This window comes from Centropristis striata, chromosome 16 (genome assembly GCF_030273125.1).
Source record: "Centropristis striata isolate RG_2023a ecotype Rhode Island chromosome 16, C.striata_1.0, whole genome shotgun sequence".
Taxonomy (NCBI): Eukaryota; Metazoa; Chordata; class Actinopteri; order Perciformes; family Serranidae; genus Centropristis; species Centropristis striata.
The window spans coordinates 7044434-7065628 of record NC_081532.1 but is presented as its reverse complement, the minus strand read 5'-3'; the positions used below and the strand labels follow the sequence as shown (position 1 = coordinate 7065628).

The window sequence follows — 21195 nt, the reverse complement described above, 5'->3', positions numbered from 1 at the left end:
CATAGAAACCCTTCAAACTGTCGTATATCTGCAGGTGGAGTCTGATGACGAAACGTTCAGGGGCTGAGTGGAGGTTTCTGTCGGATCAGGAGAGTTTTAGGATAAAGTTAATATTTGTAATAGTTCCAGTCTGGGTAGGTGTGTCTTTTTTTCCCTGTCATTCCAGAATGAGTCTGCCTTATTTCCATACTTTTGATTGTGAAAATCAGTTGTAAAGCAATGTGTTTTATGACGACTAAATTAAAGTTTTTTAACTGGCGAAACTACCTGCTTATATGTTGATTTCAGCTTGTCAAAACTGTCTTTTGTGGTTGAATTGAGCCTGAACTTCAATACTTTGTTCGTTTTAATTTACTCTGATTGTCTTCATCAAGGTAAGAACTTGTGGATTTTTATTGTTACTTTTGGTCAACAAATTGTGGGATTTTTCAAAGGCTTTTCCACCCTGAAAGGATGTTTTACACTTGTGAAAAAAAGTCTGCAGGCTCATGCACTTCTCTGTCGAGGCTGAGCTGTCAATATCTTTATAATCTGATGTCCATCCACTCTGACACATGTTGTGTAAATTAATCTGATACTCACGACGCTGAGCTGCACGTTAACCACTCTGACTCTCCATCCTCTTTACCAGAAGTCGTGCAGCTCCGCCTCTGCCCCAGATGTTCTCCTAATTCACTGCTGGAGCGACGACTGGATGGATGGATGAAGGGATGGAGTGATGGATGGATGACGAGACCGGAGAGTTCATACCTGCCAAAAGCTGTAGACTGCGGCGAGTAGAGTAATCTGAATAACAGCTTTTACTGGCTGGAATGTATTGACCGGCTTCAGATTTAGCAACTCATTCCTAAAGCTTCCCTCCCCCATCGCCTCCCAGTATCCCTCCTCTTCCTCCCTCCCTCTTTCTCTCTGTCCTCCCTGTTTTCATCTCCGCTGCTGTACAGTCAGTCTGCCTCCAGCTGATGAGCGTATTGGCAGCTGCATCATTCCACCCTGCTGAGTTATTGGGATTTGTTTGCTACTTTTCCTGTTTTGATTTGCAGCCGTCCCTGCGGCTGTGCATGCACCTCTGTGTGTGTGTGTGTGTGTGTGTGTGCAGGGTGTGACTGGACTAATTGTTATTGAGTGACACTATCACTTTTTTTTCCTTTTTTTAAAAATTCTATTGATAGTTTTCTGTATTTGCCACACCTCCCAGGGTGTGGGAAGCCAGAGAGGATGTTCTCGTCTTCCTCCAGAAACTCTCTGTTCTCGCCCTGGACGTCCATGGAGCAGTCAGACTCTGAAGCGCTGGACTTCAGCACCAAGGTGCAGCTGCACGGGGTGCTGTGGAAGAGGCCCTTCGGACGGCCGTCGGCCAAGTGGTCCCGCAGGTGAGGGGGAGGTGTGATTCACCTGGTGGTTTTTAGCTTTTAACCTCAGATAGAGCACTTTATACTGCACTTCTTTCTGCCTCTGCTGCTTATGAAACCTTGTAAAAACCTGCATACAGTTAAGAAACTAGAGCTTAGGCTTATAGGATTTTTTTATTTGACATTTTGATGGGAAATAGTGTGCATCTTGCTTTTTGATTCTAGGTCGTATTTTCCTTCCACGAGAGTATGAAAAGTAAATCTTTGCTCTAATATAGTCTTTAAAAAAAGAATTAAATTGACAATTTATTGGACACCAGAGATATAAAATATTGTTATTCTGCTGTAATTTTCTTTATAGCTGCTCTTAAGACAAGGTGAGTTATTAATAAACCAAATGAAATGTTGCTACCATTGTGTTTAACAGTTTAGTAGCATCGACTGATGTTTAGAGTCTAAATTAAACAGTGAATCAGTGTATTCAGCGTTTTTACCTTCATTATCAGGCGAAAAATCAGTGTAGCAGAACAAATCCTATCATCATTTAACTTTTGCAAGCCTTCCTACACGTCCAATAATCAGATAATAGTTTATTTATCCAGAGGAAATAATAAAAAACAACAAGTTTTCCTCAATAGTAGTAACTTTTACTTTTTGAATAATTTCACAAGTTACAGAAAATGATGTTGTTTTGATGATGGACATCTTTTCCCCCCAAAATTGACATTTAAGAACTGTTGTAATATTGTGAATTAGATAATTGCTTTATATAACAACAGTTTTTATGAAGCGACTGTACACTGAAAAAAATTGTAGTGAGAGTGGAGAGTTTGTAATCTTTACTCAGGCTGTTTCTAAGTAATATTTATTTAATAGAACCACTTCTTTTTTTAATGAAAATACACAAGTAATTTGCAGATTTACTGATGTCCCTCATTTACATTTTACTTGGAAATATCAACTAATTAAGCCCATGAACTGGTTTAGTGAATACTAAACTGCTATTTTAAAGTAAAAGCACTGAATTCATATTTCTTTGTAGAATTTATATAGATGATTGAAATGATAATTACAGGGCCAAAAAATCTTTTTTTTCTGTGTATATTTGGATGTTAAAATGCCTGGATTGCCACCTTATGTCATGATAATGCTCTTAGTTTACATAACAGTTAAAACGACAATACACGGTGCATCCAGAGAGTCCATTTGCAGCGAGCTCCTTCTAACCTCTCCCATTTGCTTGTGTCATAAAGGTCAAAAGGTTTGTTTTTTGGGTAAATGCTCATATGGTGTCCTGTGCCAGACTACTGACGGTAGAGCTCGGAGATTTCCTGGTATTTGTTTTTGTCACCAGCTTAAAAAAAATGAAACAAATCTGCCAACAGTTTGATGACATTTAGATGAGTGTGACTGACCCCGAAATAATATCTAGTAGCCTAAAGTAGATTAAAGGGACACACCGATTTTATACAATGATGTCATGAAGAGTTAAACTGCAGCTGAGCGGAGGGTCTAATTAAAGATGCATTGGCACGCTTAGTTGCTTAACAACTATTTTTAATATATTTCGTTCTCTTGAAATCTGTAAAAAGAGTTAAATACATGTCTGACATCTTCTCTTTATTCCTCTATTCCTGTTTTTTCACATAACCAAGACTATAGAAGTTTAAAATATGATTTAAACAAAAAAATGATTCCAGGAGAAATACATGAGGGGTTCCCTAGAATATTCTCTTGTAAAGGCAGGGAAAAAAAACATGAAAAAACTTATTTTTTGCAGTGTAAGCAATTGTTTACAATGCTCTCATAGCAACTTTTTCTGCAGAATTTTAAGCCAATTAAAGGGACGCATTTGCTGTGATCTTTGATTGGCCAAAGTCTGAAACAGAGCACAGATGAGCTGCAGAAGTCTAGATTTCTTTCAGACCTCTGTTTAATTACTAAATACTAAAAGGTTTTTATGGAATTGGAACTGAATTATGGAAAAAAAACCCTGCCTACCTCAGCTGTAAAGTCAGCATGTCTCAGCCTTTGGTGCAGAGAATTTGATCATTCTTCATTAGATCAGTGACTGAAAAGTCCCGCAACTCTATAGGAGTGCACTATCAAATTACTGGAGTAATTCATGTCAATCATGTCTGCTTATTTTTTTACTTATCGAGTTAATTCGAAATTTTCCGGCTAGAAATTGACAAGTATATATGTGAATATATGTCTATAAAGTAAAAAGCATCTCCTCTACGGAAAATTATACATGACTTATACAGGTATCTTGGTACTTATGACTGAAAAACGTGGATATATAGAGGCAGACTTTGTATAATTATTCATAGGGCAGGAATGTTCAAATATTGTTTATATATATATATATATATATATAATCCAATCCAATCCACTTTATTTATATAGCAAAATATAGCATAAATGCAATAAGATAAAATAAATTTAAAAATAGGATAAATAACATTTGGAAGATATTTCTGGAACTGTTGAGGAATGGAGATATGGAGGAGGCGGTGGGACAATAAGATAATGAAAAATATCTAATTTGTTGTTGGGAATGTAACCTACAGTAAGAATACTCACCACAGTTTAATTTTTTTTTCATTTTATTTATTTGTTTTTGTTATTTATTTTTTGTTATCTACATGTATTTAATTATTCATGATATTTTAATTATTGTTTTCATTGGCTCCCATATGTTTGTGAAGTTTTGGTTGTTGAATGTTGTTATATTAACACAAAAAACAATAAATATATGTTTAAAAAAAATAAGATAAAAATAAATGAAATAAAATGTAAAATGTACTGCCTGCACAAAATAAACTATGCATGTATACAAATAAAAACAAAAAATTATAAAATCATAAAATCAACCTAAAATTGAATTATAATACATTTTCAAACAAGTGTTTTGTTAAGACGTTGGTTCCTTTGAGCCCCGCAGGATTGACTCACTGCTGCTTTCATTGTCTTCCTCGATATAAAGATTCTTCATCATCAAAGACAGCTTCTTGTTCTACTATGCTGAGAGCGAGAAGAGAAACTTTGAGACCAACAGGTACTTCAACATCCACCCCAAGGTGAGCTGCTTCAGCCTCTCTGCAAACATGCTGGACGTTTCTTTATTATCTTGTACACATGCAAGAATTATTATTTGTTATTAGGTAAATAACTCATTTTTTTGATCCAGAATCAACATTTTAAATAGCAGTGTGTTTGTTTCTGTCTCAGGGAGTCATTCCTTTGGGAGGATGTGTGGTGTCCGCTAATGAAAACATGGGCATGCCCTTCGCCATCGTGGTCAACCTGGAGGACTTTACTGTAAGACACTTTCACTTCTCCATTTCATTTGTCGACCTTACAGCAGTTTAAAGTGACATTTTTAACCCATAAGAACCCACAGTGACACAGGTGTAACAAACACTTTAAATGTACTAGAATCTCCCATATTCAGCTTGATGCTTAACTCATTAAATCCCATTAAATAAATGTGACTTTGACAAGAAGTGACTTCTCCAAAATATGGATGTGACTGGAAACAGTAGCTAATTTCAAAAAGCTTATTTTTTGTTACAAGTCCAAGTTTAAACCCATTTAACAATTCTAATCCATTAATAGGATTTCCTGTATCGCATTTATTTGTTATTTGTTTTTATTTATTATTGATTTCTTATTATTTTGTTACTTAAAAACAAATCTGAAAAATAATTAATTGCTATTAATGTCACAATTTCAATATATGTTGTGGAGATGCAGAGAAAAAGGCAAATTTGTGTTTCTGTAAGCAGAGAAGGTGTCGAGTTTATTTATATTAAAATAAGAAATATCATATCTTTGACATTTAGGGGTAGTAATTAAAAAAAAACATCATAAATGTGATCGATGTGGTCCACTGTGGTATATCCCCCATAATTTTCGTTCAAGGATAAATGGGTCTGGGTTCTTATGGGTTAAGACAGAAAAAGACATAAAGGTGCAAACAGATATTAAAATAGCAACATATCCCACGTGCAAAGTCCAAATTGCCTGTGTGTCCTAGCAGCCTGCAGAGCTCTAACGCTGCTTTTATAACTTCTATCTGTCTAATCCTGCAGCTAACGGGTCACATAATGGAGTGAATTTAACAGGCTCAAAACAGTGTTCTGACATAGCTTTTTACCATCCCAGCAGCCAAAGATGGAGCTCTATTGTCTATTTTACAGCCTGAGCCCATTATTGACAAGGTGCTGATGTGTAATATCACATTTCCGTCCCCCAGGGCACCATAGTGCTGGCTGCTGAGTCTGGGGAGGAGCAGGTGCAGTGGATGGAGATGCTGCAGGAGTCGGGCAAAGTGTGAGTATTTAACCGACATAAACTCTCCTTTTCAGAGGGAATTATACAAACAAAACATGACTTTTAAAGCCACTTTGTTTGAATTTTCATCTGATTTTTTGATGGTTTGATGGGAGTCATTTTTGGAAAAATGTGTCAATAAAGTCAGAAATCTTCAGTTCATACACATGAATGTTTAAAAGTGATGTAATGTTAAAGATAAAGGCCTGATGCAAATAAAAAGCATGTAAAACAAGATTGTTGAGACAATTTCTTGCTACAAACTAAAATGACTGATACATATTAACAGTTGAGGCTCTGAACATCATCATATTCACACATTTTTAGGGTCAAAAGTCAGTTACAATCCTCTTGGGAACATGAAAGCTCCAAAAATTGTTGAGATATTTTAGTTTGGACCAAAGTGGTGGACTGTAATCCCCGGAGCCAGGCTGCTGCCATGACTACAAGGGATGGAAAGCATCTATTTCTGTGCCCACTGTGTTTTAATTTATAATCGTCTCTTGGTTTTGTTAAAATCTCTGTTTGTCTAACAGCACGTGGAAGAACGCTCAGCTAGGGGAGGCCATGATCGAGAGTCTGGAGGCTCAGGGGCTGCAGCTGGCCAAAGAGAAGCAGGAGTATCTGGGTAAACATGTGGGGAAATCAGCTGATAATTAACTTTTTTTAAAGGTTTTACAAGTTTTTATTAAATGTTTTTATTTATTTAGATAAACTGATGGAAGAGACTGAAGAGCTCAGTCATCAGAGAGCACAGAGAGAGGTGAGAACTTTTTATTTACCTCTCTGGTATCATCACATCACTGCAACAAAATGTTTCTTAAAATTGGAATAAAAAGAGTATAACTTGTATTTTTGTACAAATTTATAAACCAATATATTTGTACTTTTTTTGGTAGATTTTACTTTATTCTTATATGTACGGCTAACAGTTATTTCAGTGATTCATCTTTTTCATTAATCATATAAATAATACGTATAAATAATAATAATCATAATAATACATTAAAAATACAGAAAACATTAAATAAATAAATAAATAAATAAATAAATAAATAAATAAATAAATAAATAAATAAATAAATAAATAAAAACATAAAAAATATCAACAATAATAATAATAATAATTACAATGATAATAAGGCCTTGGCTTTTAAAAGCGTTTGGGAAAAATAAGGTTTTCAGTCTGGATTTAATTTGTTCTGGTTTAGAGAATAAAATAACAGAAATTACTGTGATATAATACTGAGAAACACAACAAATCACCACACTGGAGGAGCTGGACCTAAAAATTGATGACCTAAACAATAGATTATCAAAACTGAATATTTTTTTACGTCAAATAATTAGTTGATTAATTGATGAATCCTTTACTTTTTACATTTTTTTTAAATTGAACAATTGAAAATACAAACTCTCAACGAGGATAATAATAGTAATAATACAAATGAAAATTGTGAACTTACTAAAACATGCAATTTACAACAGGTGTAAGATATTGGAAAAGCTTGAAAATGGAGCTTGAAAGTCCTTGAAAAATGCTTGAATTTGACCACTGCTAAAGGTTACGAACCCTACGAATGTACACACTGTAACACTGCTGTTTGTGTGCAGGAGCTGGAGCGTCTGAACCAGGTCCTGGAGGAGGAGAAGATGAAGTTTGAGGAGGTGGTGGTGGAGCTGAAGGCGGAGCAGGAGCATATCAAACTGTAAAAAACGAATTTCCTGCTTGTTTGTTTACTGATACAGATTTTACTGCAGAAGCCTGTTAATGAATATGATTTATTTTCTGCTGCGTGTTGATCAGAGACCTGGACGGCACGGCTCAGTCCCTCAGGGGAGTAGAGAGTGAAAAAGAAGAGCTGAGCAGTTTAACCATCATGCTGCAGAAATCCATTGAGGTAAGGTATACATTTTTTTTATTTAAGAAAAAAAGCAGTTTGTTATCAATAGATATAGATAGACAGAACAATGACAATAGGTTTGGCATCAAAATAAAGCGAAATAAAGCTGTGAATTTAAAACAGGAAACCCTGGCACTGAAAATAGATCCACTAAAAAATAAACATTATTTTGAAAAAACACAAAATCTGACACCAAAAACAGACATGAAGACAGGATTGTTGTTAAAAATACATCAGAATGCAAAAATTATGAATAAAATGAATTATTTAAACCTTTTTTATCAGTGGCAATCTTTTTTTTAATGCCAATTTTTATTTTTCAAAGCTAAGCGGAAACTGAGAGTGTGTGGGCGAGTGTTCCTAGAATAACTTATTGATGAGTTGGAGAGGATTCAGGTCATGTGATGTTACAACTGCTGATGTAATACGTTGTGTAACGAACGCTGGAGGTTGATCGTCCAATTATCCGGCTAAAGTAATACATCTGACATTGATGCAACTTCCTGTGGAAGAAGAGTGGAGGAAAACTGAATTATAAACACAATAAAAGTCATAAAGAACTGAAGGATGAGCTCAGAAAAAAGGTGCGCTCACAGTGGGTGAAATCATTATTTGGTCCCTTGCTGATTTTGTGATTTTGCAAAATTTTCCCACTTTCAAATAAATGAACAGTCTATAATTTTAATGGTATGTTTAATTTAACATATTTTAATTAAATTAAATTAAAATAAATAATTTAATTCAATTTAATATTTTAATTTAATGATTCAATTTGATTTAATTTAATTTAATTTAATTTAATTCACTAATTTAATTTTAATGGTATGTTTATTTTAACAATGAGAGACTATATATATATATATATATATATTATAGACCTTTTATTTATTTGTAAATTTGTAATTGTATTTATTAGCAAAAATCACAAAAATTGGCAAATAACTATTCCCCTCACTGTAACTGTTTATCACCTGCATGTGCTTTTGTAAATCTTTTTAGACAAGTAGTTTTAAATGATGGAGTTAAATTATCACTAACACTCAACTTCCTTCTGATTTAATTTAATTAGAGACATTATTACATTACAAGCTCTGTTAGACTGAGGAGTTTGTGTTGGATCTTAATGTGTGGTTTTGTTTTCCAGGAGCTCTCTCAGGAGAAACAGAGAACTCTGGAGCTGCTGGCGGTGAAGGAGCAGGAGGAGCAGGAGGAGAAGGAGGCGGCAGAGGAGAGCGCCTCCTGCAGGAAGTCTGAGGACGGCGAGGAGCCCGGAGACGTGGACCTGCTGAAGGACCTGAGACACATCGAGGAGCAGATGAAGATCCTGCTGAAGGAGAAGGAGCAAGCTGAGGACAAGTGAGTGAGAAACCTGAGATGACTGGTTTTGGTGCAAAAGCAGAAAAAAGTTTTTCTGGTTTTGGTGCAAAAGCAGAAAAAAGTTTTTCAGGTTTTGGTGCAAAAGCAGAAAAAAGTTTTTCTGGTTTTGGTGCAAAAGCAGAAAAAGTTTTTCTCTTTGTTGACTTCTTTTCTTCTGTTTAAAGCTTTAAATTCTCAGAGCCGTTTGGTTGTTCAGTCTGAGATAATTTAAATCAGTGTTTATACATTTTCACACAAAAATGACAATATCATATTTGAATTGACACGTAACTGTCAATGTTACATTTCAAACACTATTCACTATATTAGTAAATGGTTAATAAATACTTTTTGAAGCATCTATAAACATAATTTAGATAGATAATATTGGTGCACAAATAGTCACTCTTTTAAATATTAAATACAAAATATTATATCATAAACTACTTATTAATCATTAGTTATAAGCATTAGCTGATAATGTTTATATGCAGTTTACAAAACAACTATTAACAATGACAAAGTATTCGCTATCTAAATAATGTTTATAGTACAATTTTAACAATTAATCCTCAGCTGCAACTTAGTAATATCATCCAAAATTATTTTATAGACAGTTTATTAACCATTATTAACCATTAGCAAGATGTTAAATAATGTTTTTTACAAGTTTACAAATAATTTTGTAATCACAATTAACAAAAAATGTAACATAGTTTGTAAAATAGTATAATATTTGCAACAATAAACTCTTAAAATAACATTAATTACGAAACGACAATAATTTCCATGATAAATGCATTATTCTTTAACAGTAACTAACAACTATAGGTATTATCTAAAGCTCTCTCGGTTCTCTGGAGCCTGTGATTCCGGTTTTGGCGTCCAAAGGGTGAAACTCTGCAGCCTTTCCAGGGAAGCTCTATGCTAATGCACAGAGGACGGAACTGCTAGTGGAAATGTGTATTGATCTGTGAACAACCAGCCCATTGATCAGCACCAGTAAGTGGGATATTACAGCCAGCTGCTATTGACTGCTGGCTCTAATGTTCTGTTACCAACTCTGAAATACACGAGTCATAACGTTCAGTTTTCCATGAGCTCTGGCTTCACTCTGCTCCTCTTCTATGGAGTGAGATAGCTGTCATAAAGATGTGTGCATGATTCTAACCATTCGTATTCTTAATGTTAAACATTTGTTTGTCAATAAAATAGTTGTACACAAAATTCTGCTTTCACATACGTGAGTCTGAGAAATTGTTTGGGTTAGGATTGTTTTTCTGTGAGTATGAATCTAAAAGCTGTGAGTGCAATGTCTTGTGAATGCAACTCTAATTTCTACAACTATGAATTCAAGTTTGTGGGTAAGTCGAAAAATTGTTGAAATGACGTCACAGGCAGGTCACAGGGGAAAATAATCGAACCACGATTTTCCCATGTGACGTCATTTCAACAATTTTTGACTCGTACCCACAAACTTGAATTAGTGTTCAATTAGAGTTGTATTCACAAGACATTGCACTCACAGCTTTTAGATTTATACGCACATAAAAACAACCCTAACCCAAACAATTTCTCAGACTCACGTATGTGAAAGCAGAATTTTGTTTACAACTATTTTATTGTTTAACATTACAAATACGAATGGTTAGAATCTTGCACACATCTTTATGACAGCTATCTTACTCCATACTCTTCTCGCCCCGAGCTGCAGCTGCATGGAAACATACAAAAATACAACCAGAATCATTCAGGACACTTTTCTTACTACATGCCAGCTCAAATAGATCTTCACCTTCAGTGCAAAATCACAGTCCTGAAACAAATACTGTTTAAAATATTTAGTTTTTTTGCATGTTGATTCAAATCTGCCCTCCAACACCCCTTAAGCAACTCTAAATTAACATCTTTGTTATATATGTATATTTTTTTTTTTACAAAAAACAGTTTCTAAAATGATGATTCAATGCAATCCTCTCACAGATAGTTCTGCTGCTTCTGTTTTCACCTTGAAATGAAATTATAGGTGTGTGTTCAGTGAACGCAGCATGGCATCAGCCTGAGCAGTCCTGACAGTGAAGGGCAACAGAAACACTTCACATCTTCTCTTTATTCTGCAACGAAACAGCATTTCAGATTTATAATGGACTCTTTGAAAGCCTTTAAATAATTAAAAAACACATTAATTATGAACATTTTCTGATTTGGACAAATATATGCATACTGCTGCCCTATTTTTTAAGAGAATTTGAGTGGAAAGTTAAGATTTCCAGACTTTTCAGGACTTCTTATCAAATAACAATTTGATTTGATTGCACATGATAAGAAATATGCAGATTTGCATGATGTTGTATATGTTGTGTTTGTGGTCTTTTTCCTGTCTGACTGTGTTTCTGTCCTTCAGGCTCAGGGACAATGACGAGCGGGCCAAAATCCTGCAGCAGGAGAGGGAGTACTACTCGTCTCAGGCTTGCGCTCTGCAGCAGTCGCTCTCTCAGCTCGCTGTGGACAAGCAGCAGACCGAGGCCGAGCTCAAGGTAGCACAGCATGACTCAGCTGCTCTCTGCACAAAGTCAGTGGAAAGGTCACCGTAGCAACCAGCTGCCAGGTTCATGCTTTCAAATATAGTTTTAGAAGAAGCAATAGTAATAAATGTAAAATAAAACCTGATTTAAACAAACATTCTTCTCCTCTGACATTTATCAGTCAGAATTAACTCAACTAATGGAGAAACATGTCAATGTAAATTGGGTTAATTCTATAAATTATAGTTAATCTCAGTTTTATTTGATTTAATTACTTGAAGATAAAGACACAATCTGCAGTAACATTTACTGTAATGACACCAGAAAATGGCTTTATTCCAGACCTTATTGACAGCAGACAGAAGGTTTTAAAAAGTGATATGGAGTTTTAAAGTGGGTTCCAGTTTTATTAATCCTGTGCACGCTGCACTGCAAAAAAGGTTTGTCTAAAAACAAGATAAAAACACTAAATCTGAGGGAAATGATCTTGCTGCATGGACAGATAATTTCACTTGACAAGATTTCTTAAATTAAGATTGTTAAATCTAGAAATAAGCATAACTCTTAAACAAGATAAATCATCTAACACATCTAAATCTAAAGTTTTTTTTAATCTTGGTAAGAAACAAATAATTGTCAGTGCACTCTGCACGGGCCAGTTCATCGCTACTTGCAGCTTTAATTTATCTTGTTTTAAGAGTTAATTTCTTATTTTAAGCGTTCAACATGCTTATTTCTAGATTTAATAATCGTAATTGAAGAAATCTTGTCAAGTGAAATTATCTGTCCAGCAATATAATTTCCCTCAGATTTAGTGTTTTTATCTTGTTTTCAGACACACCTTTTTTGCAGTGTTGTGACCTGATTAACTTTCCTATAAATGGTTTCATATTATTAGACTCTGGCAGAAATCTGTAATGCACAAAAAAGCTCACATTCCTTTTACTATTTTCCATTTTCTTCTGTTTTTCTATGTGTAAACTTTCCTTGCAAGTGCAAAAAAGCGCAAGCTGTTATTATTATCTTCATGTGGTGGTAATGTGCCAAGAAATGGAGCAATGCACCAAATGAAGGCAGTGAGGAAAGAATGTAAACAATGCAGAAATGAAAATGCCTACAAAGAATCATGAATCAAAATTACACTGTGCATTTAAATGTTTTAATGATTTGAATTGTGTGTATTTTATTTATATTTTATATATAATTTAAGTTAATTGTTTATTTACATATTCTGTAAATTGGGTTTACAAACATTAATGCGTAAATGTTTTTCCAAAGCTTCTGTCACTCTCTTCTGACAGTCCTAGATATTATATAATTTATTTCTGTCTTTACGTCCTAAAGTAGTCATTTTTTATGAATTAAGATCAATCCTGTTTTCTTTTTTGTAATAATAATAATTCAGACAATTCTATCGGTTTTAAATGGGTTATTTATGTGAATAAGTAGAATAATTTTACAACCCACAAAGAAACATATAATCCTTAACTTTTTTCTGATAAATGTCTTAAATGGCAGCTTCGGCCTGCTTGTATTAAATTATTTTTGTAGTAATTTGTAGAAATCAGTTAGATGTAACTTTGATATTTAGGCTGGTTCAACCCTTCAGATTTTTTGTACTGATATCTGTGAGATCTTCAGCAGCAGATCCTCCTCATCTCCAGTCTTTCTGGCATAAAGAGCAGAATGATCTCATATTACATTTACTGGAACAAAAAGCTCATTGTCGTCTCTCGTCCGGTTTCTCTGTATGGAATTACCTCCTCACTTCTATACGTCAACTCACTGTTTCTCTTTCTCCCTCCAGGCTTCAGTCAAACTACATTGTTGGCAAAGAAGTTCTTTTATCTGCAAACAGGACTTCTGTAGTGCTGAAGCGTCCTTGAGTAAATAGCCAAACCTCGACTGGTTGCACCAGTTTCTCCAGGATAAACGTGTTCTTAATTAGGAATGTTCCTAACGACTAATTGTGCTGAAATTTAAAGAGATGTACAGTAGTGTTCAAAATAATAGCAGTCCAATGTGACTAACCAGATAAATCCAGGTTTTTAGTATATTTTTTATTGCTACATAGCAAACAAGGTACCAGTAGGTGCAGAACACAACCCTTTCAACTAATTGCCCAATTGCACAGCCTTAAGAGCTGCATATCATGAATGCTGGGTCTTGTTGGTTTTCTGAGAATCTGCTGCACCTACTGGTACCTTGTTTGCCATGTAGCAATAAAAAATGTACTAAAAACCTGATTAATGTGGTTAGTCACATCTCTAAATCTTATTTTAAATGCAGCTTTGCACCGTGCATTATTAACATTGCACATTTTCCTACAAAATATGACAACAAGTCACTAAATATGTCAACAAATCACATTTATTAAAAACTGTATTCTTTAGAGAAAAAAAATGTTTTTTTAGCGTCATTATAAAAACAAGTAGCTAGTTTCACTATTTTGGGACAAACTATACTACCACATGTACCAACAGACTCTAATTGACCCATTTTATGCGTTTTTAGGCATTTTAAAATTTGAACAATTTTGACAGAAATCGACATGTTATAGTATGACTTTTACAGAACTACAAAGCTAGGTTATTATAGTTAAAGAAAACTAACGAAATAATGCAAACTAGAATTGAAAAAACATTTTAACTGAAATAAAAATAAAAACAAGAGTTTTCGAAAAACAAACAATAACTAACTGAAACTGTATTGTATGGTTACAAAACTAACTAAAATTAAAGTGAAAATGTCCTTTTTTTTCTTGGTAAATCTGTTTATTGAGACTGGGATGTTACAGGACTATGTGAGTTGATTGCCTTCAAAAAGTTCAGCTCTTCACTCGAACCGAAACTCAAAAAGAATTTATTGTTACCATTTTGAATCTCATAACCAACAAATACCACATTAAAAAACAAGTAAAACTAACACTAAAACTAATAAAAACTAAACTAAAACTAAGCATTTTCAAAAAAAAATAAATAATAAAAACTAGCAAACTCACTCTAAAAAGTTATTAAACAAACTGAATCTGAAAACACAAAAATTCACAATGAAATAAAACTAATGAAAAATCTGAAACTATTATGACCTTGCTACAAAGGCAGAGAAGCCTGTTGTGCTGCTTTCAGTTCATCATGTGACCCTTGAGATACAGAAAAAAGACTTTCCTCCTGCTTCTCTCCTTCAAAGAGAAAACACTAAACTGTGATTTCCTCTATTACATCAGCTCAGTTTGTCTTTAAAAGCCCTAGATTTAAATTTCCCTTAAATATCCACATGCAGTTTATTGATTTAGTTGCTTCAGTAAGTTTCCTGTGTGTCTCAGGTGGAGATCGAGTCTCGGATGGAGCTGGAGAAGAGGCTGAAGCAGGCGGAGGAGGCTCTGCAGGACCTGGAGAAAGGCCTGGAGTCAATGGACCGAAGCAAAGAGCGAGACGAGAAGATGAAGGGCGACGTGACTCAGCTGAGGAGTGAGTGCATCCACGTACACTTTTATATCTGGTGGTGAAAATGTGCTGCAGGGTTGCATGTAGTTCACTGTGAGCTGGAGTGATAGGTCATATACCTTAAGCTGGCAGCAAAACATATCATCTTAAAATACATAAATATCTATTAAAGCAGATTTATCAGATAATTCTCTGCAAAAGATCCAAACAGAGATATGAAGTGCATAATGTGATCTGTGTGACTGCCCTCCTCTGGATACAGTTTGTATCACATGTTGATCACTTTCAGTCAAAAAAAATAAAACAGGTTTTGTGTTTTTGAGTCCACAGAAAAAAAAAATCATTTTTTGTGTTTCATTTTGTGTCATTTATTCACTAGAAATTACCTAAAATTGTCAGGGATGCAATTAATGCAATTATATTTGTTTTATCATTACCAGTGAATATTCTGTTTATTGGTTTTTTATTTATTTAGTTTATTTAATTCTAATATACATTTCCAAACCCCCAGCATATTCAGTTTACTTTTACTATATATGTTTGAGAAGCGGGAACCAGGGAATTAATTTGGCATTTTTGCTTGAAAAATACCAAAAACTGTTATTAGGGCCCGAGCAGGCAACGACCTGCGAGGTCCCTATTGTATTTCGAAATTTTTTTTTTTCTTCCCAAATGATCGCATTTTTCACTGCCTGAACATACCCAAAAACTCTTAAATATAAGTCACACCTGGCAAAATATTTTATAATCTATTGTCATCCTGAATTTCCACTACAAGGTGGCGCTATAATAAAGGAAAGTGCGTTTTGGCTAATAACTCCCACATACTTTATCGCACATTCAAAAACCTTATATCCACGCGTTCACTGAGTTGTGCTGAATCTCGTGATATAGGCCACGCCCATTTTCGCTTGGAATTTTTTTTCAAAAATTTGCGAAATGTCCTAAACCTACTTTTTCGAACTCCTCCTAGGCAATTTCATCGTTTTGCACCAAACTTTGCACACAGCATCTATGGACCCTCATAACAAAGAGTTATTAAAAGAATTTTGATAACCCAAAGAATAATCAAGTTATTAAATAACAACTTCCTGCAGGTGGCGCTATTATCAACACAAAACACGAAGTGTTGCATATTTCCACATTGGTGTGTCTGAATGACATGAAACTCAGGTTACTACTTCCCTATGAGCCCCTGAGGCTCTGTGCAAAATTTTGGCCGATGACCACTAGGTGGCGCTCTTTAAATTGAAGTATTTTATATCTCCAAATCGGTCGGTCGGATTAACACCAAACTTGGTATACTTATTGTCAATGCCCTCCTGAGGATAACCCTTGAAGGTTTTTATTGATCGGCCCCTAGGTGGCACTCTGCAGTCTAATTTAATATTTGGCGCTCTGCCCAGACCATAAGACTTAAGGCAATGAAATTGATTATCATTATCATGTTTTTTTATCTCTTTATCTATGATATTTACTTTATTTGTACCCAGAGGTAGATTTTGTTTGCAGTATAGAGTCCTCATACACACACACACACACAAAAGATGCACATGTCACACATCATTCAACTTAAGACAGTGGGAGTTAAGAAATGGCAAGTTAAATAAAAAAATTAAGAATAATAAAATTAAGTTAAAAATTCTTAAAAGTTCTTACAGGTCCAGACTATACTTAGATATTGATGTGAACTAAAGTATGAATAGCAAAAAAAAAAAGAAGACAGAAAAATAAACAAAATAAAACAGCAAAATAAAATAAAACTTGTTTAGGCTGTAAAAACGTATATAAAGGTTAAAATGTACATATAGAAATAGGAAATTAATACATAAAAGCAACAATAAATAAACACCTGTGCAAAGCATAGCAGGAACAAAACTGTTTTTGTGTCTTTTTGTTCTACACCTAGTGATTGTAAACCTACACCCAGAGGGGAGGAGCTGAAACTCTGTGTGCAATGGATGGGAACTGTCATTTAAAATTGAACCAGTAATGCGCTGTAATTGTTTTGTGTACAAGGTCTCCACGTTGAGCTGTGGCTCACCAATCAGTCTGCTAGACCACTTTACTATTTGGTTGACTGAGTTTTTATTTTTCAATGAGAGGTTGTGGTGTGTGCTTTACAGGGGCCAGTCTATACCACTCCTATGAATTTCACTTTCATTTCAAGTGTTATAGTGTGGCCACGGTACCAAATATGAAATTAGACTGCCACCACAGTGGGGCCGATCAATAAAACCTTAAAGGGTTACCCTCAGGAGGGCATTGACAATAATTGTACCAAGTTTTGTATACTAATGCACAAACTATCCCTTTAATCCTCATACAGTGTCTGAAGGAGGACTCTTAACTGATATGTATAAGTTAGAAGAGGCAGGTAGCAATGGTGGAAAGTAACTATGTACATTTACTCAAGTACTGGACTTAAAGTACAATTTTGAGGTACTTTTATGTACATTTTATGTAGCTTTATACTTCTACTCCACTACATTTTGAGGCATATATTGTACTTTTTACTCCTCTACATTTAGTTGACAGCTTAAGTTACTTTACAGGTCAAGATTTAATTTTTTTAAATTTTTTAAATTTATTTATTTTTATTATTTATTTATTTTTTATTTTTATTTTTTTATTTTTAAATTAATTAATTAATTAATTATTATTTTTTTAATTATTTTTTCCCCTGTGCTTCTGCGCATGCGCGGGTTTTCGACGCTTCTGCGCATGTGCGGCTTCGTGGCGCTTCTGCGCATGTGCGGCTTCGTGGCGCTTCTGCGCATGTGCGGCCCCGTGGCTCTTCTGCGCATGTGCGGCCCCTTGGCGCTTCTGCGCATGTGCGGCCCCGTGGCTCTTCTGCGCATGTGCGGCCCTGTGGCGCTTCTGCGCATGTGCGGCCCCGTGGCTCTTCTGCGCATGTGCGGCCCCGTGGCGCTTCTGCGCATGTGCGGCCCCGTGGCGCTTCTGCGCATGTGCGCCCCGTGGCGCTTCTGCGCATGCGCTAAAAGTCCGCACATGCGCAGAAGTGCTCAAAGGCTGCGCATGCGCAGAAGAGCAGGGAAAAAAATAATTTAAAAAATAATTTAAAAAATAATAAAAAAATAAAATAAATTAAAAAAAATAATAAATAAATAATAAAATAAAAAAATAAAAATAAAAAAATTCAAAAAGATAAAAATAAATAAATAAATAAACAAAAAAACCCAAACATTTTAAATCTTGACCTGAAAAGTAACTTAAGCTGTCAACTAAATGTAGAGGAGTAAAAAGTACAATATATGCCTCAAAATGTAGTGGAGTAGAAATATAAAGTACCTACATTAAAGTACCTCAAAATTGTACTTTAAGTCCAGTACTTGAGTAAATGTACATAGTTACTTTCCACCATTGCTACCTGCCTCTTCTAACTTATACATATCAGTTAAGAGTCCTCCTTCAGACACTGTATGAGGATTAAAGGGAGAGTTTGTGCATTATTATACAAAACTTGGTACAATTATTGTCAATGCCCTCCTGAGGATAACCCTTTAAGGTTTTATTGATCGGCCCCTAGGTGGCACTGTGATGGCAGTTTAATTTCATATTTGGTACCGTGGCCACACTATAACACTTAAGGCAATGAAATTCATAGGGGTGGTATAGACTGGCCCCTGTAACGCACACACCCCGACAGCAGCATGCCTCGACACGCGTGTACTGCGAGGGCCCGTTCAGTACTGCTTGCAGTCCTAGTTTAATTATTGAAATAGTTGCTGACTAAATCATTGCAACAAAATGATCCAGTGTATAAATGTCAGTGCTGAACTCGGGCTGTGTAATAATACAGAAACATTTTAATATTAAGATTTAATGGTTCATTGTTGTTTTGTCTTGATGATGAACCAGGATTCTTTGAGGACTGTATCTGTGCAGCAGAAATCGAGGCGAAGCTCCCATCGATAATGAAGAACGCTGTTTATCTGCACAAAGCTGCTGCACGCCGGATCAAGAGCTGCCGGATCCAGAGGAGAGCCTCCAAACGCCACTGGTGTAAGTCATCAATTACCATAATCAACTTCATTTTTGGACAAACCTCACTTTGACGATTTCTTTAATTTTTCTCACACACACACACACACACACACACACACTATACTGTTAAAATGATTAATGTAGTGATGTTGTGTGTGTAGAATGTTATGGTGTGTTTTTGAACGTATTGGACATACTGTACTATGAAAATGATAAACGTACTGTTTTGAAGCTTTTTTAAACTTGAACTTTTTCTGTTCTGACATCCAATAGAACAGCTAGAGATCGTTATCCCTGAAACTGTCCCTTTTCCTCAGTTTCCTTATTGTTTTTATACATCACAACAGGTTTCCATTACATATAACATTTTTAGGCATTTTGAAATTCCAATTTTTTTTGAAAAAAGATACTACCACATGTATCAACAGACTTTTTCAAATTTGACCAATTTTGACAAAAACCGACATGCTATATCATTTTTGGACATCCCAAAATATGGTGTTTTTCTGTCATTTCTGGCCATGTTATGTTCTAATATGTATCAACAGACTATAATTGACCCATTTTAGGCATTTTGAAATTTGACCAATTTTGACAAAAATCGACATGCTATATATAGTATGACTTTTTGTTGAGGAGGTCATTTTTGGACATCCAATAATATGGTGTTTTTCTGTCATTTCTGGCCATCTTATCCTCTAATATGTATCAACAGACTATAATTGATCAATTCTAAGCATTTTTAGGCATTTTGAAATTTGACCAATTTTGACAAAAATCGACATGCTATAGTATGACTTTTTTTTGAGGTGGTCATTTTTGGACATCCAATAATATGGTGTTTTTCTGTCATTTCTGGCCATGTTATGTTCTAATATGTATCAACAGACTATAATTGACCCATTTTAGGCATTTTGAAATTTGACCAATTTTGACAAAAATCGACATGCTATATATAGTATGACTTTTTGTTGAGGAGGTCATTTTTGGACATCCAATAATATGGTGTTTTTCTGTCATTTCTGGCCATCTTATCCTCTAATATGTATCAACAGACTATAATTGATCAATTTTAAGCATTTTTAGGCATTTTGAAATTTGACCAATTTTGACAAAAATCGACATGCTATAGTATGACTTTTTGTTGAGGAGGTCATTTTTGGACATACCAAAATATGGTGTTTTTCTGTCATTTCTGTCCATCTTATGCTCTAATATGTATCAACAGACTATAATTGATCGATTTTAAGCATTTAAAAATTTGACCAATTTTGACAAAAATTGACATGCGCGGGTCATTTTTGTACATCCAATAAAATGTTTTTTTCCACTATTTCCACATGTACCAAAAGACTATAATTGACCCATTTTATGCGTTTGTATTCATATTATATGGTGTTTTCATTGTATAGTATGGCATCAGAATTTCACAAAAGTCATAGTATCATATGCCATAACAAGTCATGATAATGCAATAGCAACAAATTAACTTCTTGTTTCTCTCTTCTGCTCCGTTGCAGTAAAACACTCAAAGTCTTTTGTAGTAGCGAGCGGTGATGGCAGCGGTATGGAGGACCTGTGGGAGACGGCACGGCGACTTACCTCTGACAGTACTTTCAGAGAGAGCGTGTACAAGATCATGGCTCGCAAGGACGCTACGAACAAAACCGAGGACTGAGTGGGGAGATAGCAAGTTACTTAGAGAAACTAATCCCAGACCCACCATTAAGATACTGTAGATGAATGTAAACAGAAATGTATTTGATAGCATCTCTGGTTGTAATCTTAAGACTGTACAACATTTAATGGACACTGACTACACCTTTTATGTGTTACAGCACTGGTTCTCAGACCCCTACTGGTTTATAGCTCTTTCCCACTAAACAGTTCCAGGAAAAAAAGAGAACTAAACACAGAAACGGAGGTCCCTTTTGCATAAAACCTAATTAGAATGTTTAATGATTAACTATGATGATCAACGTTATTTTGCTCTTTAAAAAAAGAAAGAAAATGAAGCGCAGATAATATTTCTGCACAACTCAAAAGGGCAACAGTCTCTAATTAGTCCCTTGAACTGTTTGGTATAAAGTGCAATAAGAACAGATTTGATCTAGTCAAAGAGTTAAGTAAGAATAGGGAAAGACATAGCATTTTATAGTTACATTTAACTTGAAAATCATAACGTTTTAATAACCGGTTTGCAGTGTGTACCTTTTCAACTGTTTTCAACTAATGATTATGAAAAAGTGACTATAATATATTTACA

At 34.9% G+C, this 21195-nt stretch overlaps 1 protein-coding gene across 1 annotated transcript; it reads left to right on the top strand.

The window, feature by feature from the left end:
- Positions 1-742: 742 nt before the first annotated feature.
- plekhd1 (pleckstrin homology domain containing, family D (with coiled-coil domains) member 1) lies at positions 743-21098 on the top strand. The gene is made up of 14 exons (XM_059353070.1): positions 743-781; positions 1199-1373; positions 4342-4435; positions 4587-4676; positions 5614-5690; positions 6227-6318; positions 6401-6453; positions 7305-7399; positions 7498-7591; positions 8739-8950; positions 11355-11487; positions 14801-14945; positions 18804-18947; positions 20450-21098. The coding sequence occupies exons 2-14, from the start codon at positions 1219-1221 to the stop codon at positions 20605-20607; spliced, it is 1542 nt and encodes a 513-aa protein (XP_059209053.1). The 5' UTR covers positions 743-781; positions 1199-1218; the 3' UTR covers positions 20608-21098.
- Positions 21099-21195: the final 97 nt, after the last annotated feature.